Source organism: Myotis myotis, unplaced genomic scaffold (genome assembly GCF_014108235.1).
Source record: "Myotis myotis isolate mMyoMyo1 unplaced genomic scaffold, mMyoMyo1.p scaffold_m19_p_5, whole genome shotgun sequence".
In the NCBI taxonomy this organism is placed as follows: Eukaryota; Metazoa; Chordata; class Mammalia; order Chiroptera; family Vespertilionidae; genus Myotis; species Myotis myotis.
The window spans coordinates 49,068,522-49,094,620 of NW_023416357.1; the positions used below are offsets into that span (position 1 = coordinate 49,068,522).

At 35.1% G+C, this 26,099-nt stretch overlaps 1 protein-coding gene and 1 non-coding gene across 6 annotated transcripts in view; one reads left to right on the plus strand and one right to left on the minus strand.

Moving 5' to 3' along the window:
- TMEM161B (transmembrane protein 161B) overlaps positions 1-26,099 on the minus strand; it is a 70,480-nt gene that overhangs the window by 32,542 nt on the left and 11,839 nt on the right. For 2 of the 5 annotated variants that reach the window (XM_036309265.1, XM_036309264.1), the window contains exons 2-5: positions 23,393-23,496; positions 11,747-11,830; positions 9,030-9,127; positions 4,182-4,338 (exon numbers count right to left, since the gene is read on the minus strand). In XM_036309265.1, the coding sequence (XP_036165158.1) occupies positions 4,182-4,338; positions 9,030-9,127; positions 11,747-11,830; positions 23,393-23,496 (443 nt within the window). Of the gene's footprint in view, positions 1-4,181; positions 4,339-9,029; positions 9,128-11,746; positions 11,831-14,627; positions 14,718-22,490; positions 22,618-23,392; positions 23,497-26,099 lie in introns of those variants that run through there. The other 3 variants (XM_036309267.1, XM_036309266.1, XM_036309268.1) reach the window with 3 other exon arrangements.
- On the plus strand, positions 17,354-17,455 carry LOC118657158. The gene has a single exon (XR_004967891.1). It is a non-coding gene; the product is annotated as a U6 spliceosomal RNA (small nuclear RNA).

Here is a 26,099-nt window from a genome sequence, read left to right on the forward strand (position 1 = left end):
TGAAGCTGCAGCGATGGGGGCCAAGGCAGAGGCGGTTAGGGGCAATCAGGCAGACAGGTGAGTGATTAGGGGCAATCAGGCAGGCAGGCAGAGGTGGTTAGGGGCCATCAGGCAGGCAGGCGAGTGGTTAGGGGTGATGAGGCAGGCAGGCAGGCAAGCAGTTAGGAGCTAGCAGTCCCAGATTGCGAGAGGGATGTCTGACTGCCAGTTTAGACATCCCCGGAGGGGTCCTGGATTGCAAGAGGGTGCAGACTGAGCTCAGGAGGCCCCCCACACCCATGCATGATTTTCATGCACCAGGCCTCTAGTCTTTAACATAAATGTGATTAAAACAAAGAGAGAGGGAGACTAAAAACAAACAATGCAAGGCTCAAATTAAAATGTAAAATATATTAATATCCTTAGAAGTAAAAAGATATTACACATCCATGACACATGAATGCTATGGAAATGGAACATTCAAAGAAAAAGGTCCCAATAATTTAAAAAGAGTTGACACAAAAATTTCAACAGGATTAAAAGAGAAAATTAAGAGAAAAACAAAAAATATAAAATAAAAGGGGAGATAAGAAAATTAAAGAATCAGAACCAAGATGGCGGCATAGGTTAACACCGGAGTTTGCTGCCTCGAACAACCACTTCAAAAGTGAAACTAAAAGACAGAATGGACATCACCCAGAACCACAGGAACGCTGGCTGAGTGGAAGTCCTACAACTAGGAGGAAAGAGAAACGCACACGGACACTCAGAGGAGGCGCAGTGCTGAAGTCAAATTCTGAGGTGCGGAGTGCGCGGAGCGGGCTGGCGGCGGAGGGCGCGGTTGGCGTTTTCAATCGGGAGGGAGTCGCAGACTCTGAGCTCCAGATCCGGGTGAGTCTTTAGGGACCCAGACTCAAACGGGAGAAGCGGGACTGTCTGGCTTCGGTCAGAGCGAGTGCAGCTTTCTCTCCGAGGTTTGCAGCGGTTGCTGGGACTCAGAGAGGCAGAGCCCCTGGGGACAGGACTAAAAGCAGCCATAACTGCTCTCTCCAGCCCACCCTGTTGACCCCGGGCGACCCACCCGCCCCGCCCAAGCCCTGCACAGAGGCATTTGCCGGATAGCCTTAGGCAAACGCCAGATTAGCACCTCCCTAGAGGACAGAAGTTCTCTCACTGCAGACACAGCTGATTCTCACAGCCACTTGGCCTGGAGGTCAAATCCCCCCTAGTATTAGCTACAACAATCAAGGCTTAACTACAAGACTGCGCACAAAGACCACTAGGGGGTGCACCAAGAAAACATAACAAAATGCGGAGACAAAGAAACTGGACAAAGAACCACACTTTTAAGGTCTCTCAAGAACTGTCTAGAAGCCGCCGATAAACTTAATGAGATCCTCGATAAATCTAATGAGACCCTCGATGTTGTGATAAAGAACCAACTAGAAATTAAGCATACACCGACTGAAATAAAGAATACTATACAGACTCCCAACAGCAGACCAGAGGAGCGCAAGAATCAAGTCAAAGATTTGATATGCGAAGAAGCAAAAAAAAAAACCCAACCGGAAAAGCAAAATGAAAAAAGAATACGAAAATACGAAGATAGTCTAAGGAGCTTCTGGGACAGCTTCAAGCGAACCAACATCAGAATTATAGGGGTGCCAAAAGATGAGAGAGAGCAAGATATTGAAAACCTATTTGAAGAAATAATTACAGAAAACTTCCACCACCTGGTGAAAGAAATAGACTTACAGGTCCAAGAAGCGCAGAGAACCCCAAACAAAAGGAATCCAAAGAGGACTACACCAAGACACATCATAATTAAAATGCCAAGAGCAAAAGACAAACAGAGAATCTTAAAACCAGCAAGAGAAAGAAACTCAGTTACCTACAAGGGAATACCCATACGACTGTCGGCGGATTTCTCAACAGAAACTTTGCAGGCCAGAAGGGAGTGGCAAGAAATATTCAAAGTGATGAATACCAAGAACCTACAACCAAGATTACTTTATCCAGCAAAGCTATCATTCAGAATTGAAGGTCAGATAAAGAGCTTCACAGATAAGGAAAAGCTAAAGGAGTTCATCACCACCAAACCAGGATTATATGAAATGCTGAAAGGTATCCTTTAAGAAGAGGAAGAGGAAGAAAAAGGTAAAGATACAAATTATGAACAACAAATATGCATCTATCAACAAGTGAATCTAAGAATCAAGTGAATAAATAATCTGATGAACAGAATGAACTGTTGATTATAATAGAATCAGGGACATAGAAAGGGAATGGACTGACTATTCTTGGGGGGGAAAGGGGTGTGGGAGATGCAGGAAGAGACTGGACAAAAATCGAGCACCTAAGGATGAGGACAGTGGGTGGGGAGTGAGGGCGGAGGGTGGGGCAGGAACTGGGAGGAGGGGAGTTATGGGGGGGGGAAATAGGAACAAATGTAATAATCTGAACAATAAAGATTTAATTAAAAAAAAAAAGAAAATTAAAGAATCATTCAAAGAAATCAAACATCTGACTAACGAGTTTATAAAAAAAACCCAAACCCCCTGCCCCCAGAAAACACAGAATCTTACCAAAGAGACAATATAAAGCTATGGATAAAAACAGCAGACCAATCACATCTGCTTACTTTTGTCCTCTCCCCAATCCACACCGAAGTGATGGTAAAAGAATGTTTCTGTTTTTAAATACATCAATACAGTGAATGAATGAAAAAAAGCAGTAAAATTTTGGAATCTAGAAAGCTGGCAGATAAGTGGTAAATGACGAGACAGAATGAGGAAGCTTAATCAGAAAGCCAAGATGCAATCTGATTTTACTGCAGAACTCCCAGAAAGGATCAGGAAGTGATCAGATCGGGGTAAAAGTGTGAATGAATGTGTGTGTTGGTGGTGGTATTAGGAAAAAAGCGCTACTAAAAGTAGTTACTTTTAAAAATGTAACCAGTTAAGATTTCCTTGACTGAAAGAAGTCTGGAGATTTACGCTTTGGTGAGGATCTCCGGCCCATCCAGATGATTCAACAAATTGCTTCACATGTGCTCAGAGCTTCCATTCAGTCTTTTAGTGCCTCACACTTAAACAGGCAAATGTCACCAGATCTCTCTAAGAAGTCTTTAACACAGTGGTTCTCAACCTTCCTAATGCTGTAACCCTTTAATACAGTTCTTCATGTTGTGGTGACCCCCAACCATAAAATTATTTTCGTTGCTACTTCATTAACTATAATTTTGCTACTGTTATGAATCATAATGTAAATACCTGATATGCAGGATGTATTTTCATTGTTACAAATTAAACATAATTAAAGCATAGTGATTAATCACAAAAACAATATGTAATTATATATGTGTTTTGCGATGGTCTTAGGCGACCCCTGTGAAAGGGTCATTCGACCCCCAAAGGGGTCGCGACCCACAGGTTGAGAACCACTGTTTTAACATGAAAGACAGCAACCAAACCAAACAAGAACAACTTAGAGGGAAAAGATACTTGGCATAAAGAAAATCTTTACAAAATCCATCAGTATCTCAAATAGACACAAGACAATGTAATCATAAAACAAATAGGATTCTACAAAGTGGGAGGAGGAGAAACAAAAAAAAGCTCTTGAAAATTAAAAATTACAGCAGAAATTAAAAACTCAACTATAGCACTGGGAAGGTTGAGAAAATCTATCTCCCAGAAAATTACAAAATACATAAAAATGAAAACATAAACACACATATAAGGAAACCAGTCTTAGACAACCAGTCTAGGAGGTAATATAATGCTTAGCCAGAAATATTTTCATAGGTGTAACTAAAACCGACTACTGATTTAACAAAAAAACAAAAAAAGTCTGTTTACTTTCTGGAAACAGAAGGAAAGGAAAAAAAGGAGAAAGGTGCAATAATATCTAAAATTAACACTTAACATTTAAACTTATGGAAGAAATCCTAAAAGAGGTAAAGGTGGCTCGACATGAGATTCAGGAAAGGAAAGGCAGGCAACTGGCGTCTTTCCTTGAATTTCATTTCTAAACATTTACCTCTACTTTGAAATTTTGTCAATTAAATAAAGAGGATTTCAACAAAGAAAACTTCTCTAATGATCTAAATTCTTTTTCAAATAAGAGATGAGATCCAATGGTGTTAGCTACAAAAGGAAAACAAATTCATAAGTTGATATTACTGATGTTTTGAAGGATACATTGCAAAAGACAAAACAAGCAGGCACCAAACTAAGCTGATATTCATTTCCTGTGTGGGCTTCATAAAAGTGTAGTAGGCTTCAGTTACTAGATACACAACTGTAGCAGCCACTGTGAAATCCACCAGCCACTGATACTCTGGAAAGTAATGCAATGCTGAAAAATAAAGGTTAAAAAAAATTTTACTTAAACTTTCACAAACAGCTTAGAAGGGTTTATCTATAATTAACTATAAACATACTAGACTTTATTCTATTTGGTGTTTTGCAATGTAAGGATTACAAATATGAGAATTTAAAAATACAGGAAAGAGACCAAGAATGTTGGTATCCAAAACTAAATTTTAGTACCACATAAATGAAATAATTAAAATAAACCTGAAATGATTACCAAAAATTATTTAAATTGTTAAAAATATATGATTGCAAAATGAGTTGGTATTTTCTTAGCTGATTAGCTGTATTTTACAGAAGTTATAAATCAAACTTCTTTATAAAGCGCCTAATCTATACTTTAGAACAGCGATTTTCAACCTTTTTCATCTCATGGCACATATAAACTAATTACTAAAATTCTGCAGCAAACCAAAAAAATATATTTTTGCTCATCTGACAAAAATATATATATATATAATTTTGATTCATTCACATAGGATGGCTATTGTCATGTTGGCTGTTGTTACTTCTTAATTTGACAATCTAAGGGAAATGAGGTCAGTGCTCCAGACTAAATAAGTATGGCATGTTTTAAAAATTCTTGCAGCACACTATTTGAAAATCACTTTAGAATACAATCTAATGTAGACTACTACAGCTTTACTTATATTAATTTCTGTGAGGAATGCTAAACTTTATGTTACAGTTATTAATTGCATTAATGGAGGATTAGTAATTTTGAGTTACTGCAGGTTAAAATAATAAATTAATTTACTTTTTAATAAGTTATCTGCTCCTGTAAGAAAAGCTGATGAAATGCCTGTAAATTTTCCATAAAACCACACCATTTCAACAAACTATTCCATTCTTTTTTAAAAAATATATATTTTATTGATTTTTTTACAGAGAGGAAGGGAGAGGAATAGAGAGATATATACATCAATGAGAAAGAAACATTGATCAGCTGCCTCCTGCACACCCCTTACTGGAGATGTGCCCACAACCAAGGTACATGCCCTTGACCAGAATGGAACCTGGGACCCTTCAGTCTGCAGGCCGACGCTATATCCACTGAGCCAAACCGGTTAGGGCAAAACTATTACATTCTTAAGGGTTTACATTAAAATTAGCATTCTCTGTAAGTATTTATGATTCCCTCTTCCTTTTCATTTCAGATATTCTGGTTTACTTCTGCCAGAGTATAGTCCAAAATATCAACATCATTTTATAGAAGGCCTCCTAAAAATGTGGAAGTAAATCACATACATAAACATTAGTTTGTATGTTCTCACTGGCACATAATAAAACGACCTACATTGCGTTGGAAAATTTTTAGTGATAAAATGTAATACCTGAGGCTATTTTAAAATCACACTTTTATAGAAAAAGTATTTCAAAAATAGCACTCAAAGTAAGACTTACTTAAAATATCAAAGACAAACTAACCAAACTTACATTATCTCTATGAGGTAATAGCAAAAAATTCCAAATCCTTTTATAATTGAGTAAATTTTTTATTTGGTTCAAGTTACTTTAATTGCTTTAGGTTTTTTGGTGTGATGTCTAGCTTCTGAACATCAGTAGAAAAAATTTACCCTAAAGTGGTTGCAGGATTCCTGCCCTCCTTCCCTCTCTAAAATCACCCAGTGAAGCCTTCTGAATTACGTTCTGGAAGAAGGACAGGGAAATGGATGAAAAACGGATAGACAGTTATCTGTTGTTAATTTTTATTAACAACGACTGAAGTAAGTCTTCTAATTCTCCATGCCTGCCCACGCGCACATAAGGTTACCTCCAGGGAACTTAACAGCAAACAGCCAAGTGACATTCAAATATTCTTAAGCTCCTTAAGAGGAACTTACAATGAATATATAACACTAATTGAGAGATACTTTTAAGATAGTTATTCAGGCATCAATAAGATATACATTCAGCAAAAGTACAAATCATACGTATTCTTTGCTATATATTTAATCCAAGTATTATATTCTTCTTTTTGTATCAATAATATAATTATATACCTCACCTTTTCATATGATACTGAAATAGAGAGAAAATTTAAGAGTTTATCAAGTCCAGTAATTTTCACGAAGCTCCTGAGTACCTAAAGTTCAGGTAAAAAACTCTCTACTTTTTACCTACGCACACAAACATGCACTCACAAATAAATACATCAATATAAACATAAATAAAACATCTCCCTGTTATTTTGATGAAGTGAAATGCTCTTGATATTTTGTGGCCAGTTGTTAAACTAGTAATATTTGCAATTAGTTTGTACAAGTAAACAAACCATTGATTAATCTGTGTGCTGAAGCCACATTACCCAAATTTCAATTTTTAAGTTCATTAATAGCCTAGTTCTCACTGACTGCTTCTGCCACATTCAGTGCGTAATCCTAGTCAAGTTATTTAACCTCTACCTAATGATGGTTGTTGTTTTTTAAACTTTGGTAAGAGTTATGTACCTCACAGAATGTGAAGATGAGTTAGTACAGGTAAAGCACTTACAACAATGGCTGATAAATATGGAATTTTAAGCTGCTATTAAAGCTAATTAGCTAATAATTATTTGATAAATGTTAGTTATTGGTAAAAGTGATAAAGTCTATACTAGAAACCGGGATATGCATATATATTCTTGCATTTATACATGTGTGTGAACATTTTATATAAGTAAGGGTACACATAGGATAGTAAAACTAATGTGACAATAAAAGAAGCCAAAGTGCTTTTAAATGTTTTAAATTATGCATGAAAAACAGTATAAAAAAAAAAGGATAACATAACCAGTCTTAATGCTACTAGACAACTGACTTAAATTATTTCTCATGGACATTTTTGGGCCCTAGGACACCCTTTCCACATATAGACATAAAATCTTTGTAGATGTAGAATCAACTTTCAAATGTATTGAAGCCACTTTAAATCACAAAATAATTCTAAATTTCATAGATGCTAGATGAATTTGAAGGTTTTTCTGGGATGGCAAGATTTAACACAAGAAGCAGGGCCTAATAATTACATAGTGATACTTTTATTAAACACTACCAAAATTATTTTTTTTAAAAACACAGGTTGCCCAGCTGGTATTGCGCAGTGGTTGAGCACTGACCAATGAACCAGGAGGTCACAGTTTAATTCCTGGTCAGAGCACACACCTAGGTTGCAGGCTCGATCCCCAATAGGGGGTGTGCAGAAGGCAGCACATCAATGATTCATTCTCATCATTCATTTTTCTCTTTGTCCCTCTCCCTTCCTCTCTGAAATCAATAAAAAGTATATTAAAAAAAAAAACCCAAACACATTATTTTAACTCCTCACGTAATATAAACCACTACTTCTCAAACCTACTCAAAAATCAGAACCACTTTGAACATTTAAAAAAAATACAAATTCCCAGGATCCACTTTATATTTACTGCATCTCCAACAGTAGACATGAGAATTCTTTATTTTTAAAGAGCTGCTCAAGTGATTCTGAGGTACAGTCAGGTGTGAAAACCACTGTTCTGAGTATCACATTAGATGACTTTCTCTTCTAGGATTGAAATAATTTCATTTTAAATTTGTTATCACCATGGTTATTATATAATTACTAGAGGCCAAGTGCACGAATTTGTGCATGGGTGGGGGGGTCTCTCGAGGTGGCCTGCGGGGATTGGGCCCCAGATCACGCAGCCTGCCTGGTACCCCGCCCTGGCCTGGCGCTGCCCCCTCATCTGCTCCACCATCCCGCCATGGTCCTGCTCTAGTTGGGGCCCATCGGGGCCGGCAATGCCTCCACTGCCGCCCCCTGCCAGCGCCACATGGCCGACACCTGCCACGTTCCACGCCACCCCCTGATGGTCAGCTCATGTCATAGCAAGAGGTCGAATTCCCGGTTAAACAATTTGCATATTAGGCTTTTATTATGTAGGGTAAACACTTGACATACACAGGAAAAAACTGAATGACTTATTCAGAGATACCCAATGGGTAAAAAGTAAATCTTGAAGAAGTAAAATGTTCTATTCCTAATCCAGTTTATTATTCTAAAATCACTTTCTTTTCTACTCAAAGTGAGCATAAAGTTGAATTACTGCAAATATAGGTAATTCAATACAAATATACAAATGTATTGAATATATTTTTTTATTGATTTCAGAGAGGGAGAGAGGGAGAGAGAGATAGAAACATCAATGATGAGAGAGAATTGGTTGCCTCCTGCACACCCCACACTGGGGATCGAGCCCGCAACCCAGGCATGTGCCCTCAGCCGGAATGAACCTGGGACCCTTTAGTCCACAAGCGAATGCTGTATCCACTAAGCCAAACTGGCTAGGGCTACAAATGCATTTTTGCAAGCCACATTATAAGAAACAGACTAGGATAGATGGCAAAAAGTCTAGAATTTGAAATAATGAACACTGATCTCAGCATGAACAAAAAAATGTGTAACAAACTTGTATAAGTCAGCCTCTGCTAAAAAATGGGAAAAAATAATGCTTACTATAGTTAGGTGAAAAGAGAAATTCAATTCAAATGAAGTCATTTTGAGCTTCTAGGTTCTGAGAAAGATTTCATATTTTGAATAATTAACTTAGTGATTAAAAAAACATACAAAAAGTCTAGCCACAACAGATAAAGGTACTTTTACTAGCATAATATAAAACTGAGATTTACAGAATACTTTGCCCAAGATTTCCCTTACCAAAGGTATCCACTTCTGTAACTGACTTTGTTTCTAGATGGAGGTCAATATCCTTTGGAATGGTTAGTGGTTTATTCTCAATGTGACCATTATATTTCCTATAAAAATCAGACAAGTGAAACAAGAAAACAAGTTACCTACGTTATTATCCAAGTTTTGTATCAAACCAATTACAAATGCAGTTTGAAATTTCAGTGAAAAAGAAGCAGAACTTTTAATAACTCATCAAAATGAAGGTAAGGTACTCAAAAGAAGTTTTTAAAAGGGGGACTATAAAATATGAATGTAAATTATTATGTGAAAATACAGATTGTCAGGAAAAGACACATTAGTGATGGGAATAAAATCTTAATTGCTAGTTTAGCATTTCACCCCATTTCTCCTACAGTCTCCTGGAGATTTAAAGACAACCTAACATCTTTTTTAGGGACAAAGGAAAAGCAAGTGAAGACAAAATACATTTCTCATTGTAATTAAACATGTATACACACACATATATATAAGCAGATCTGTAGCTATAAACATGTCAGAGCAAAAGAAATATATTAAGACTTATGTGCATGAGAAACATGAAAGGCCAACTCAGATGCTTTTACTAAGAATCACAAAAGGAGGAAACCACAGAATTCTTCAGGTGCACACAAATTTAATTTTTAAAGCTATATATTAAAAGTAATATATTAAAAGTAATAAACTAAGTTTCAGTAACATTAATTACAAAACCAAGAAACAATTTTGCATTTATTCTCAAATAAGTATAAACTAGGAAAATCTCAGTAAAAATATTAATTCATGTCAATAAATCAAATAATTATTGCTGCCAGGAACAAAATGTCATTTAGTGTACTTTTAAAAAATATATATATTTTATTGATTTTTTACAGATAGAGAGTTAGAAACATCGATGAGAGAGAAACATTGATCAGCTACCTCCTGCACACCCCCTACTGGGGATTGTGCCCGCAACCAAGGTACATGCCCTTGACTGGAATCGAACCTGGGACCTTTCAGTCCCCAGGCCGATGCTCTATCCACTAAGCCAAACCGGTTATGGCTAGTGTATTTTTTTGTAAATGTAAAGCATTTCAACATACAAAAACTACTGTAAAAATAATAAAATTATTGATTATAAAGCATACAATAAGAATTACATGTTTGTAAAACAAATACTATATTACATAACTAAATTTTACAAATGTTGGACATGGTAGCTATGAATAGGTAGAGATGGACCAGTTAAAAAGAAATGTAGAGTGGGGCAGGCTGGGAGACGACAATGGGGTGAAAGGGGACATATGTAATACTTTCAACAATAAAGAATTAAAAAAAAAAAAAGAAATGCAGAAACTAAAAAAACCTGGATTAAAATCCTGACTCTTAGTAGGATTACGGGAACTTGCTCAACTCATTTAACCTCTCTGATCAACAACTTACTCATAGGTAAAATATAAATTAAAATAATAACATATATTCAGGATTGTGTAGATTAAGTTAAACTGTTTAAAAATTCTTTGGCAATTATAATATTAAGCAGGAATATTTTTTAAAAAATAACTATTGAAATTCAGAGAAGGAGGGTTACACTTAATCTTCTAATGAGTTTCAAGGTTTATTTGTAATTATAAGTGAAAAAGAATGGTAGTGAGATAAGAAAAGACAATTTTTTCAAATTTCCAATTACAAGCAAAATAATCATTAATATTTACAGAATTTTTAGCCCGGCTGGTGTGCTCAGTGGTTGACTACTGACCTATGAACCAAAAGGTCCCCAATTTGATTCCTGGTTAGTGAACATGCCCGGGATTGTGGGCTCAATCCCTGGTGGGGGGCATGCAGGAGGCAGCCAATCAAATTTAGATCTCTATCCCTCTCCCTTCCTCTCTCTCTAAAATCAATAAAGATATATTTAAAACAATAAAAAATAATTTTTAAATTTGGTGACAGTTTGTTCTCATTGACATTTTATAACATTAGAATAAGTTTCAAGTCGTAAGAAGTCCTCCCCATCCCCAACTGAGGAATCTAAAACTAAGGCCCATTCAGAAAGGCTAATTAACAAACACTTTCTTTGAGAATGCTATTTAAATAGAGATATAAAATTTTCAAGCTGAAAGGATCCTACAAAATTAGTTTGGTCCTTCCATTTCACAGATGAGGCTGCTGTGATCCATTCAGTAATGTTCAGGTTAAGCGTTTTCTTTATAAACTTTAAACATCAAAATAATATTCAGCAGCTGAATGGCACCTAAAGAGTTATTTTGTCTACCCCTTTGATGTAAAAAATGAGGAAACAGAAGTCAAAAGCATATGAATTTGCCCAATATCATCATAATGAGTGGTAACAAAAGGTGGGAAGGAATCCAAACTAACTGGTATCTTTAAATGACTTATAAAGACATGGATTATGGGTCTTCCCCATCAATCCCACACTGAATTTTAATATGATGTCTATTTGTTTTCATTACTGAAACACAGAGAAGAATATAGCTGACTATCCTTAAGTAAAATAATCATTTTTGTGCTTATATATAGATGATCACAAAAGGGGTTTTCTTAGAGAGTGAGTCAGTATTATTTTAGATCATGGATTTTGAGCTCAAACTTGTCAACTGTTTATGGTGTAATTAGTAAATGTTACTTTAACCAAAGTACAAAAATGTACTTAGATAAATTGTGTCAAATATTTAACACTTTACAAATTCAACAATATAACTTACCTATCTTTTTTGCTTTTCCCTTTTTGCTGCTTCCCTGCAAGTATTCTTAATTCTTCTTCTGTAGGATGTTGATACCATCTTAAACTAAGAAAAAGAGGAATCCTTTTAAATAAAGCAATTAAAATCACCCAAATTATTCATGTTCTGTAAGTATTTATTGAGTTTCCTATTTGTGGAGACACTGCTGGGGAAATTCAGGTGAAATCTCTAATCTGATACTAATAGATACTTAAAAGGATTTATTTAGATACAAATCCAGCAAATGCCAAGCACTTACTAGATAGATGCCAGACCCTGAAGTGTTGTTTGTTGGTATATTTCTTACAACTAACAATGTATTAACATATATTAAGATGATAAAGGCTTCCTATTAAAAGTAAATGGAGTAAACTGCAGGCAAGCTGCAGCAGCACATTGAACTTCTCCACCCACCCCTTCATTTACACAAAAGGAACTGATAAAAAGAGTGTCCCTTGAGTGCTCCCCAAAATACAAGTAGTCTTTGCTTTGCTTTCCTTCCTTTAATTTAGTTGGAGGATTATCAAATTTTATGTGTATGGAAATTAGAGTAAATTGTTGTTATTTTAAAAACTCTTTATACTCCTTTCTCTCTCTGCCTGCCACCCAAGATCCAAGATCCTAAAAGAAAGAGGCTAAGGGAAGGAAGGTGGTGCCAGCCCCAAAGGGATCACAACTGATTGTCAAATGGCCCCAATACATTTGGCTGCAGGGACAAAAGGCTATTCTCTGGAGTGTCTAAAAGTGCTTCCTGCGATTAACCAGTTCACTCAGGTCCGGAACCACCAAAGAGCTACTCAACTGCTAAACCTGGCCCACAAGTACAGACCAGAGACATAGCAGGAGAAGAAGCAGAGACTGTTGGCAAGGGCTGAGAAGAAAGCTGCCAGCAAAGCGAATGTCCCCACCAAGAAGCCACTTGTCCTTCAGGCAGGGATTAACACTGCACCACACTGGTGGAGAACCAGAAGGCCCAGCTGGTAGTGATCACACACATTGTGGACCCCATCAAGATGGTTGTCTTACTGTCTGCCCTATGCCTTCCCTCTGGACACTCTCCTAAGTACATTCTGATCCCACCTTTAGTTATTTTTCCGTAATGCAAATCTTATTAAGAAATATGCCTGTGAAAATCCTTTGTAAGACTTCACAGGGTGAAGCAGTAAGTAAGACAGCTAGACAAGGACTCTAACCAAGGTCCTATTGTCATAAAAGAGAAACAGTTTTGCTAGAGCTTGCAATTTTTCAATTACAAAAAAAATCTAGAATTTTAAAGTGAAATATGCCAATTAAAAAAATATTAGCAATTGATTTGCTGTTTTTAAAAACACTGCAGAACTGACAATGTGAATAATGACTGGAAATTTGATGTTAGAAATTTTTAGCTGTAATAATGCGATAATAGTAATTTTTAAAAAGCTCATGTATTTTAGAAATGTATACTGAAATATCTATGAATGAAGTAATATTTGCTACAAATAATATGTTTGGAGGAGAGAAGAGATGAAACAAACTGACAACCAGCTATTAATTGTGATGAGTACATAGGAGCTCGTGATATTCATTATATAGTCATTATGTTATTCTGTTTACGCTTTGTATATGTTGAAATTTTCCATTGAAATTAAAACACATAAAGCCCAAATATGTTTAGGTTTTGTGACCTTCTGTTCCACAGCATTTCGCTACCAGCTACTTTACTGGATCCACCTTCAAAAATTCCCCTTTTGAACATGACAATCTACCTAGATTAAATGACATTGTATTTCACAAAGTGTTTCATTCCTGGTGTTTTGGCATTCCTGGTTCTGCTTTTAAAAACCTATGCACCTATCTGGCAAACTCCACTTTTACCTTTTACAGTTTATAAGGCAGTCTCCCTGTGATAAAATAAAGAATACATCTGATTACTGTCCCCAGTTCTTGGCACACAGCCTCAAAAGCCCTTGGGGCCATTGTGGTTCAGATAGTTGGGCATCCTCTGTGCACCGAAGGGTTTGGAGTCTTGGTCCCCAGTGAGGACCATGCAGGAGGCAGCTGATCAATGTTTCACTCTCACATACATATTTTTCTCTTTCTCTGAAGACCAATGAAAAAATTTTAAAAAGCCCTTGGAATTTCCTTAGTAATAGGAGGTGTCTTTGTTATGGGTTAAAATGGAATATCCCACTGACTGAAAAATTCTTTGAGTGAAGATTTTATGTACAGTTACTGGCTGTTAAGGGCCCCAAAAGGATCACTGAACTAAAATGAATTCAGTTCTCCTCTTAAATTTAAAGATTTTAAAATATAACATATATTCTAACCAAAAAGTCCCTAAACTATAATTAACATGGGTTAGGAGGCACTTACTGAAGTCCAGAATTTTAACTTACAATTGATTCTCATAAAGTTGCCACAAACACTGTACCTGAGAGCCTCTGATTAGTAACATTTTCATCAACCAATCAATGCATAATGTTGTTATATGTGTGTTTACGTTTAAAGGTACTTTATATACAGACAGTCCTCGGGTTACGACGGACTTGACCTACATCGTTTCGTGGTTATGTTGCCATCTCCCATTTATTTATATAAAAAAAAAAGTTCCATCATTTCGACATATGTACATATGTGCTTTATGTTTGTTATTACTTATTTACCATAAGTAAAGGTCAGAAATTGTTATCTTTTTTTAAAGTTTTTTTACTGTTTCACTTCATTATTGCTGTATATGTGCTCCATGTGAGTGACGCAGGTGCTTATGTAGGTGGGTAGGAATGGAGCTCCAACGTAACCCGAGGACCTACTGTATATTAATTCATTAACATTAAGTTCACAGCCCAGCCAACAGAGCTATAACTCATGCCTCAACAAAGCTTACCTAGTAATTGTAATCATAAGTATTGTATTTTCCTGAGTTCTATGAATATTTGCAGCAAATTTTCTCTATAGCACACATCATAGCTTTCTTCTGCTTAGGAACAATAAATAGCATTTCAGTACTATGCTCGGAAGCCATTTTTAATAGTAAAGTCATCAACAAAAAGCAAAAATGAAAAATGTGGCACTAAATAGACTACAAAAAGGACATCTGTTTATAATATGAGAGGGGAAACAATAAGGCCTCACTTGCTGGGAAAATGGGCACAGGGCCATTCAAAATTTTCCCCTCTGCATGTCTGTGAACTACCTCCAAAGTATCACAGCTATGGATTTTGTGGTGCTTCAATGAATACATTTTACAAATAAACTTTGATAAGTAAGCAAATCACAAATATAGAATATACAAGTGATGAGAACTGAGTATATAACACTTAAAAAGACACTTAAGCAGTAATTCAATTTAGAGACTAAATTTAATTGCTTAGCTCTTAATATAAGAAAAGTTAGGTTACATTTAAAATCCTATAATAATAAAATATTTTATGACCCTTACATTTTCTAGGACCCATTCTCTTTTTAAATATACTCGTTTGTTTACTCTTATTTCTAAACTGGATTGCATTTATTTTATACTTCTTACTTGACAACTCAGGTCATCTTCATCAGGAATAATTACTGTTAAAAACTGGAATTTAAGGATGCTCTGCTGGGTGTTCTTAGGGCTCCTTCTAGTCTGTTACTCTTCTATGCATTCATTCATTCATTCATTCATTCATTCATTCGACAATTATGGTCAAGTACTCTGCTAGGCAATGGAGTATAACCACACACAATAAAGCTTAAGCCCATGCTTTGCTGATACTTATATTCCAGTTGAGGCAGAATTTAACCAATAAAAAATATGACAGCCTGGCCAGTGTTGCTCAATGGTTGGAGCATCCACCTATGAACCAGGAGATCATGGTTCGACTCTGGTCAGGGCCTATGCCCAGGTTGTGGGCTCGATCCCTACCTAGGAGGTCATGCAGGAGATAGCCAATGAATGATTCTCTTCATTGATGTTTTTATCCGTTCCTCTCTGAAATCAATATTTTTAAAATGTGACCCCAAAAAAATCATAAAGTGGGTACCATGCAAAAGAACCAAACAAGTGGTGTGAATGAGAGACGTAAGACTTAAGTATTAGGTTAGAAAAAACTCTTTAAATGACATTTACCCAGAAAGCTAAGGATAAGAACAACAGAGGGGAAGAGCATTCCAGGCAGAAAACAGCATGCCCAAAAGCACAAAAGCATGAAAGAACACTGCAGTAACCAAAAGACCAAGAAGGCAGCAGAACCATGTGCAAGGGGAAACACATGAAGGAGGCTAAAAAGAAGATCATGCAAAACCCCCAGGTCATGGTATGGAGTTTAGATTTGATGCTAAAGTAGTGGTCTCAAGGCAGGAGAAAAGACTTGATTTACATTGTAAGATCTCTTTTACTGCTCTGTGAATTAGAGGGAGGCTAGAAGAGCAGAGAGATATATTTTGGATATCAAATCAACAGATCTTGCTGATGGACTAAAGGCAGGGAGTGAAAAAAAGGAATGAAGGATGATGTCTACCATTTCCAATTTGAGAAACATTTTCTGAAATGGAGTAGAGCAGGAAGAAATAAAGAATTTAAGTATGCTGAATTTTTAAGTACCTATGACATATCAAGTGAAAATATCAAGAGGGTAACTGTATATTACAGTCTACAACTCAGAGACACTTTGATGTCATTACATAATTGTGGTTTTTACATCCATAGGAATTAATAAGATAGCCTAAGGAGAAAATAAAACATGGTAGAAGCTAAACAGTTAATAAGGAAGTGAGAAAGTAAAGTTTATAGAGACAATAAAGCAACTGACAGAGAAGCAAAGTCTGGGTGAAGGTTAGAAGAAATGGGGTACAGAGTACAAGTGCAGGAACTGAGGCATGAGACAGGATACTTCCTTCATAGACAAAAATTAAAATATATAACATTAAAGAAAAGAAGGGTTGCATGTGTAACTAGGTTTGTAGGTTTGGTGCTGTGAAGATGAGAGCAACTGACTTTGGTTTTAAGAGGCTAGTGTGAGGCTGAGGCAGACAAGCATGTTTCAGGAGAAAGGGCTTTGGGGTTGAAAAACTGTCTATGAAGTAGAGCATACAAAGACTGCCAGGCCTCTAAGTGGCCATCTAAGGTCTGAGATCATGAATTCAAACTAAAACCTAGAAGTAGAGCTGCATAATTTTTTCCCAATAGTTAGTAGTCCGTACACAGGTTAATGTACAGCATATGGTTCCCATCTATTATACTTCAAGTTCAATTTTTAGTCTTCTCCTTTACTGTTAGTTGGTATGTCTATCTCAGCTAAATTATTTGCAATATGCTTGTTATTGCCACACTATGCCTTCCTAACAGTGGCTTGGAAGACAGACACAAAAGTATATTACTTTAGATTCTATGTAGCAGTTAATAATGGTTACAAAAACATAATTAGAGAAAAGTGCTTTATGCTACTATATTAGGCAAAAGGGACATGATGTACCCTGAAGGTAAACTATAAACGGAAAAAATTAGAAAAATAACAAAATTTCACAGTGATTACCTTTGGCTGATGAGAATATAGCCCACTACCTCTTCTTTTTCCTTTTATATCAATATATCCATCACATTCTACATCACAGACATGTATTGTTTTTAAAATAAAAAATAAAAAGTATTAATTTCAGCAGCATATTGGAAAGATACAGAGATTAGCATGGCCCCTGTGCAAGGGTGACAGGCAAATTCATGAGGCGTTCCATATATTTTTAAAAAATCATTAATAGGATCTCCCTAAAAAACTGAACCGCTAGCCTTTTAGCTAAGTATGTATTTTATGACAATCCCCTTGGTTATTCAGTGGCTTTTTTCACTTATGTTCAGATGGTCAGTGTCTCAGATATTATACACCACAAAATTATTAAAATGTTTTTCAATTATTTTCTGGTATAAAACTCTTAGATAAAATATGACCACAACCTTTCTTACTAAAGAAGTTCAATAACACTGGAAAAAATATGTATCAGAAAACATAGAATATATTGATCCATACCCTTTGAAGACTTTAAGCAACAATGTCATTTAAAGCAAACCACTTAAAAGTATTTCAGAAGATTTGAGAAATTTAGAATGGAAATCTGAACATGAACAAATATAGAAAAACTTAGTACTCAGAGCAAGCTAGAAAGCTTTCATACATAAATAATCATACAAAATTCTATTTCAGGGTACACACATAGGTCATTAGTCTCCACTCTAAATCTCCAAAATTCTGACACAAAAAAAAAATTTGAGAAAATAAATAGCACTTAACACTTAGAAAACCTTTCAGTACAAGCAGCTACAATATTGTTTGCTATACATATACAGTCTCCTATTAATAATTGGAAATTTTAATAGAACATCAATGACATTCTGGAACTGGAAGTTAATTAAGACAGCTAATGCAAGGAGAGCAAGGACTCAGGCATTCCATAAGGGTAGCAGCTGAAGGTTTAAACCTTTCCCTTAGGTCATAGGTCCCACCTACTGTGCATTTGAATAGTAGATTTCTCTCACCAAAGGGAACTAGCAGATTTGTGGGTCAGGCAACATGCAAAAGAGAACAGGCAGAAATAATTAGAGCAACTTGAATAGGAAGGTGTTGTTGCACCCTCCTTACCCAATTTTGGGTAAGACAAGAATCAGAAAAAATCTGACCATATCGTTTTCGATAAGGGACATATGAAGGGAAGGAGCACATCAAAGTGAGAGCCTAGGAAGGCAAAGGGGTAGAGAAAAATGCATAGGTTTGAGCTAAACAATCAGGAAAATGGAGAGCAGGTTCATCAAAGAAGCTATAAAGGAGAAAAAGCAAACCCTACTCCTCATGCAAAACCCACTATTCAAATGTACAAAGAATGTAACCTATCACTTACCTCTCCATGAAAAGAGGGGCCAAGCAAACTTCAAAACAAAAAGGAACTTTAATTACAATAGAAAGTAGAATACTTTGGCTACAAATCAGTGGTATGCTGGACACTATAAAGAACTATCATCTTTAGGGGATCTGAGCAACTGTTAAAACAAGTGTTCCTTAGGTTAGGGAAAGCAGTTTACACTAAAAGTACAGAAACACCAACTTCCCAAGAGTTTTCTTCTTTTGGAGGAGGGAGGGAGAAATATGGCAATCTGAGAGCATTAGACTCCTTCGAGTTTTTCAAGGTTACAGTTGAGATTTTCATGTTCACACGTTATTGGGAGAAGAGAACTTACTACTTAAGTTCTTGTTTAAAGCAAGATTCCCTTCAACAAAATCCAGTAGTCATATAAAAAGGCATAAAAAAAAAAAAGGAGAATAATACTTTCTGGAAGAAAAATATTTTCCTATTTAAAAAACTGGAATGGAATACAAAATATTTATAATTTAATAAATTTAACCTCAAATGGTGAGAGGTATAATTTGAATAGATATTTCTTAAATTCTACTTCAATGTGCCTTTTAATTTGGCTTAGGACTAAAGGTGGCTATGTAGCCATAGAGAAGCCATAAGAATACAGTAAGTAAAGGATATATACTACTTATAACTTGAAGGATATCTTCTAAAAGCCAAGTACAGCTAGGAAAACGGGTAGAAAAAAAGAAAATCTTAAATTACTCTAGAATCTACCAACAGAAGTCACAGTGGTTGTAGAAAAGTTCACCTCCACCAAATTCAAAGCTCTTTTCAAGTAGGTCAGTTCCAGGACAAGGTCTCGAGTTGTTGGGCATCCAAAAATCAAATCCATAGTACACTCTGTTAGACTTCTGGGGTAAAAAAGCCTTGATCTGTTTCATTTTTCAGTATGTGAACGTGAACTAAAGTTAAAATGTGTTTTCTCATTTCTCACCAATCCTGCATTTACTTTCTAGGTAAAACTGAAAACTATATTTCCCAGACTCCCTTGTACTTTGGCCTGAACTAGCCACAGGGCCCTAGCCTATGTAACATGGGCAAAAATGATACATCTATTTCTAAGCTTAGCTCTTAAAACCCCCAGAAAGATCCATAGCCCCTCCTTCTCTCTCGACTTGCACAGAGGCAGCAGGAGGACAGTGGCGCCACAAGACAAAAGTTTACAATCCCTAAGTCAGCACTTGAAGAATAGTTGAATCCTTAAAACACCATTTTGTGAAGGGTCGACCTGGAGAGCTGCCCAACCCCTGACTCCCCCATTTGACCCTCACTCCTCTCTGAGAAAGCCGAGTGAGAAACTTTTATTAAATTCACACACTGAGATTTCTGAGGTCATAACACACCCCAAATACATCTCTTCTCCTATCTATCTCAGAGAGTACAAATCCAAATGAGATAGAAGAAATAAAATTTTTATCAGGATGAAGTTTTATAACATGGCAAAGATAATACTAATGGAATTCAAACCAGATTAAAGACTATGCAGTTTTTCAAAAACTACAGATCTATAGCACTAATAACAATATATAAATCTTACCTAATAAGAGCCAGAAAACGAGTCAATTTTTTCATATTAAAAATCACCAGGCTGCCGAAACCGGTTTGGCTCAGTGGATAGAGCGTCAGCCTGCGGACTGAAAGGTCCCAGGTTCGATTCCGGTCAAGGGCATGTGCCTGGGTTGCGGGCACATCCCCAGTAGGAGATGTGCAGGAGGCAGCTGATCGATGTTTCTCTCTCATCGATGTTTCTAACTCTCTATCTCTCTCCCTTCCTCTCTGTAAAAAAAAAAAAAATCAATAAAATATATTAAAAAAGAAAAATCACCAGGCTGCTAATTTACAAGCAAATATTGCTTATTTCTTCAAGGTATTTAATTCTTTAGGAAAGTGGCAGGATTACTCATTAAAACAAAATAATAGAGTCAAGTGCCACTTCAAACCTCCCATTCCAAAAGAGGAAGAGGTAGATGAGACACGGACAAAAATTAATTTATAAGATATAAAAAGAGAAGCCATAATGGTGAAAAATATAAACATTTATTCATAATTTAAAGATATTTACTACTGAAAATAAAGTATTAAGATGATATATACAGAAATGAAAAGAAGCTTCTTCCGTCAGACTCATAATTAAGTCATGTGGTTAATACACACACAGGTTAATACACATCTATTCACCTGAATAGTTCTATTAAATAGTTCTATTCAATATGGTAACTCCCAAGCCATCCTACACTATTCATAATTTAAAAGTCCTCACGAGCCTCTTCCCTTAAATTCCTTTAAGCATTTTATAGCTAATAAGAATGGCCTCAGGTATTTCTTTCATCAACTCAGCAGCATCAAATGGTTTAAAATGCAAACTGTTATTTCTAATCAATAAATATTTATATAAGCAATCTATAAGGAATTTTAGATTTTCTCAATATTAAGTTTCTAAAATTATCACAAAAGGTTGATAAAACAATAATTATCCCAAAATGGTAAAGTTAATTATCTTATTCAATGGAGTTAGGAAACAAAATTTAGCAATTTGGTTTCATAACCTAAAAATTTCAGAATTAACATTAAAGAAAGGTAGATGATCTTAAAAACACAAAACAGGGAGGAAATGTGACTATAGAAGAAAAGTAACTATTACTAGAAAATTCTGATTGGTACCCTTAGAACCTGATTTGGAATTTGAGAGAGCATTAATTAAAATTTAATGTTTACAAAAGTAAATCAAGAATATTAAAAAAATCAACTTCATATTTATTTTTAAAGGTTGAACTCAAATTAGTGTGTATATTTGACACATACTTGTCAAAAAGTGAAGATTTAAAAATACATTATTCTAATATTAACAGAGAAGAGAATCAGATTTTAAGTCTTTCAGTTTTTGCCTGTGAATGTTTTATAGAAATAAATGAAAAAAGCAAGTTATGTACAAACATGGAAATTGTCTATACAGTTAAATGGGACAAAATTGCTAAGATCTTTACAGCCAAAAGAGAACTAGAAGTTTCATGGGAGACTCATCATAAATGTCTAGAAATGTGCAATGTATTTTATCTATTTTATTAATTCAGATTCCATTTATTTAGATTAATAATAATTTGCTCAGCTGATGTTTACTCTTTCATGATCTTTTTGCTAAGCAAAAAAAAAAAAAAAGTAAACAAGATTACACAAGGCAAAACAAGTAATCTAGTTATAGATTAGTGGTGGGGAAGGTCTGTCCCACAGGCCATATAAGGCCCTTGAAATCATTTGGTCTGGCCCTACCAAGGCATTCAGAGTGAACTGATTAAATATTTGATCGAACAGAGCAGGCTAATTTTTAAGTTGATAATTTTGTATGGCCTGCAAATTATGTCATAAATATCCAAATCGCCCTTGTCAGAAAAAAGGTTCCCCACCCGTTATAGATGATTGATTTTTTTCACTTATAAATAGCTCTGATAGATGCTTTCAACTTCACTAAAACTTCAGTCATTATTTATTTTGCTAATAAAATATACACTCTTAAATACTGATCTCATACTTTACACACACATCAAAAAATTTTTAAGCAATCTGAATAATATTTTCTATATTTAAACACTAATATGGACAAAGTATAAGCATACAAAGGAAGAATATAAATAATTAAAACTAGAAAATAAATTCTATGGAGAAAATATAAGGGTTTTTTTTTTTGATAGAATGGTCCTGAATTAAAGGCTTATTATTTATCTTGCAGAACACAAAATCATTAGAAAGAGCTATCCATTGTTTCCTAACTTCTAAAGGTCTAAACAAAAGACGCAATAACAGAATTTGGTTATTTATTGGAGATGAGTTATTGGAGTAAAATTATAGTCATGGTACCAAAACTATAACTTACCTTTCATAATTACATAGGATTTTGGCATGTATTTCTGCATGCAGAGTTTTCCTGATCTTGCCACACTATATCTCCTATACTTCTTTACTTTTGATTTTACTGTTTTACTGTACAAATTTCAGCAAGGCAACTTAGCTCCTTTGTAAAGGAATGAGGACAGTAGTAAGCTTATAGTGCAGTAGACAAAATTAAATCCTACAAAATTCTTCACCTGCTCCTTGTTAAGTTAAAGTTCAAAATTCTCTGCGGTAAAAGAACCCCTAACTCCAGTGATGGCGAACCTATGACACGCGTGTCAGAGGTGACACGCGAACTCATTTTTTTGGTTGATTTTTCTTTGTTAAATGGCATTTAAATATATAAAATAAATATCAAAAATATAAGTCTTTGTTTTACTATGGTTGCAAATATCAAAAAATTTCTATATGTGACACGGCACCAGAGTTATGTTAGGGTTTTTCAAAATGCTGACACGTCGAGCTCAAAAGGTTCACCATCACTGCCTAACTCATAGTAAACTCTCAACTGAGTCACTAATAATAGGTCATGTGGAAATATTTAAGCACTGCAATTTATAGTCTCATTCTTTTGTTGACGAACCTTTAAAAAAGGTAACTAGAAAAGTTATGTGGTATTTTCAGTGGCTAGGACAAAAAGGGACAGGGAAGAGGGGAGGGGGGATGGTACCGAACTCTTGACCATGACCCTATTACCTCGGTGTTAAACAGGTAAACTACGAATATCTCAAGAAAAATAAGGAAGTTAGATTTTTCTCATAACTTTCCTTTGTCGTGTTTTTAGAAAATAGGAATTAGCATTTAACTATCTAGGAAGTTAATCAGCCTGGTAAATTAAACAGAGATTTGAAAGTGCTACTCACAATCAGCCTATACTTGACTTACCTGCCATTACAGAGTAGCCATCTAGCAAGAGAATAGTGAGGTATAATCTTCTGCATGAGGCTGGCCATCACCATGGTAACAACCAGCTGTATACCTATTACACCCTGTGTAAAAAAATAAATAAATAAATTTAACAATAAATGAAGTTAGATTTGAGAACAAAATGGAAAACTTTCTATCTACTTTGACAATGTTACTCTAAGAAAGAGGAGTTGCTATTAAAACATGTATTAATCTGGCATTTAGGCATTCAAGACCACATATATTTAAACTTAAAACATGCAATCACATCTTATAATCCTCTATGAGTTACCCAAGTTTCACATCCAAGTAAACAAAAGTTAAATGTATTAGCATATACATTCAAAATATATTCCCAAGAAATGTTCTCCATTATGTAAGGGTATCAAAATGAAGTAAAATTAGTAATATTTTTATCCTTCTCCAAATTCACTTTTCAATACACATAAAATACCAGCTTGCCACGCTTTCAAAGCAGTATGCCTATTTTTTTATTCTACAGTGGTAGTGAACGATTAAAGAGTATTAATTATATTAAGTGTGATATGTCAAGATTGGCCTGAAAGTCACTAGAAAATAATTTTAATTCATGCTGTCATCACGAACTTCCAGTGAGTGGGCCTTCAACAGCATCCAAAAACCCCTTAGTTTGGTCTCATCAATCCCTCTCCTGTTCTCCATGATAGCTAAAATTCAAATCTTCGCCCCTCTTCACACCTCCAACCTGCCTCAAACTTGTAACTCCCCAGTTCGCAGAGGACATGTATTTCACAGAGAACATACAAACATCAAATGTGAACTTTCACTTGCCACCAAGCTCACAATCACTTGTATCTACTCTAGATTTCTTCCACACCCACCAGAAATAGAGCATTTCTACACAAAGCAAATCCCCTACATCTGTGCTTCATATCCCATCCTCTCTTTGATTTTCAGGAACCTCAACCACTGAGTAGCTTCCTTCCTGCATCTTCTTTAATCTCTTCTCTATTTAAATCCTTGCTATCAGCACTGCAACACCTCCAAGTCTTTTTATCTTTCCAAAAAATATAACTATTTTCCTTTATAGTCCTCCTGTCTCCTCAGATTCACTACCACTTTTCAAAAGACTTATTCTCACTGTTTCTACTACATTCTCATACCTCCCCATAGTTAACATCTGACTTCTGCTTCATTTCATTCCACTGAAACACCTACTATCAAAATCACTTCACCTTGCCAAATTATATTTCCTTATCTTAAATATCAGCAATTTCCCACAAGGTCTTCCACATCCATCACTTTACTCCCACCTTGATGATCAATTCTTTATACTCCCTTTTGGTGGCATCTCTATCCTAGCAGTCCAAAAATAAGGTTGAATTCTGACCTCAAACTTAATTTACCAAACAAGTACATAAAAAATATGTTTAAAAGCAGAATAGTATATTTTGAGAGCATGAATTCTGGACCCAAACCACCTGGCTTAGAATTCACCATCTATTAGTTGTTTGATTTTGAACAGGTAATTTAAATATTTTGTACCAGTTTCCTTTTCTATAAAATGAAGCTAATAATTCAATCTATCTAATCAAACTGTGATTAGGAATAGTGCCTGGCACAGAGTAAGAAATCAATGGGTTACTACTATTTGCTGTTATTGTTACAGTTATCACTATTATTATAGGAAAACATGTTTTTAACATAAAGAATAAAGTCTTTAAAAAATATCAGTCTAAGAAATAAGTTGAAAAAAATCAAATTTCATTGTAACAAATGTACTACTGTGGTGTAGAATGTCCATAGTGGGGAAGGTTTTGTACATGTAAGGACAGGGGTATATAGAAACTCCCTGTATTTTCCAATTTATTTTGCTGTAAACCTAAAACTGTTCTTAAAAATGAACTTCATTAATTTAAAAAGAAAATCAAAGTTCTACATGAGGAATCAATATAAAAAATGTCAAATATTAACTAGAAAAAACCATTTGTAACTCACATCACAAATGGATATTTTACTTACTAGATATAATATAGAGTTCTCATCAATCAATTAGCAAAAATTCCAATGTCCAATTAAAAGAGAACAAATATGTACAAAGAGTTGTCAAAAAAAAAAAGTAAAAATGGCTCTTAAACAGGACTGTTTTTTAAATGTCTATGAAACCTACCTCAATTATGGTGTTACTGTGGCTATTTTAATACTTTAAATTCTACCAATGGGGTTAAGGTTCAAACCACTTTTATATTCACCTAACATCAAAGACATTTTTTCTTTCACATCACTCAAATTGACTATCCCATTTTTTTTTATGCTGAGGAAATACATGTATATTTTAAACCAGTATAATGTGATATTTATTTATTTTTATTGAATTTATTGGGAAATCATATAGGTTTCAGATGTACGATTCTATAATACATCAACTCTATATTGTATTGTGTATTCACCAGCTCACGTCTAGTCTCCTATTTAGCACAATGACAATTAAAATAGGTCAAGGCACATAGTAGAGCACTTTACTATATATTGGATAAAGAATGAATGAATGAATGGCATTATTACAAAAGAATCTGTCTTAACAGAATATGAAAATCTAAGATTATCATACTAGGTAACAATAAATACATATATTAAGACAATATTGCAACCCAATTTCAAATGAACAAAGGGTTATAGAAATTTAAAAATTTGGATATGAAAGTTT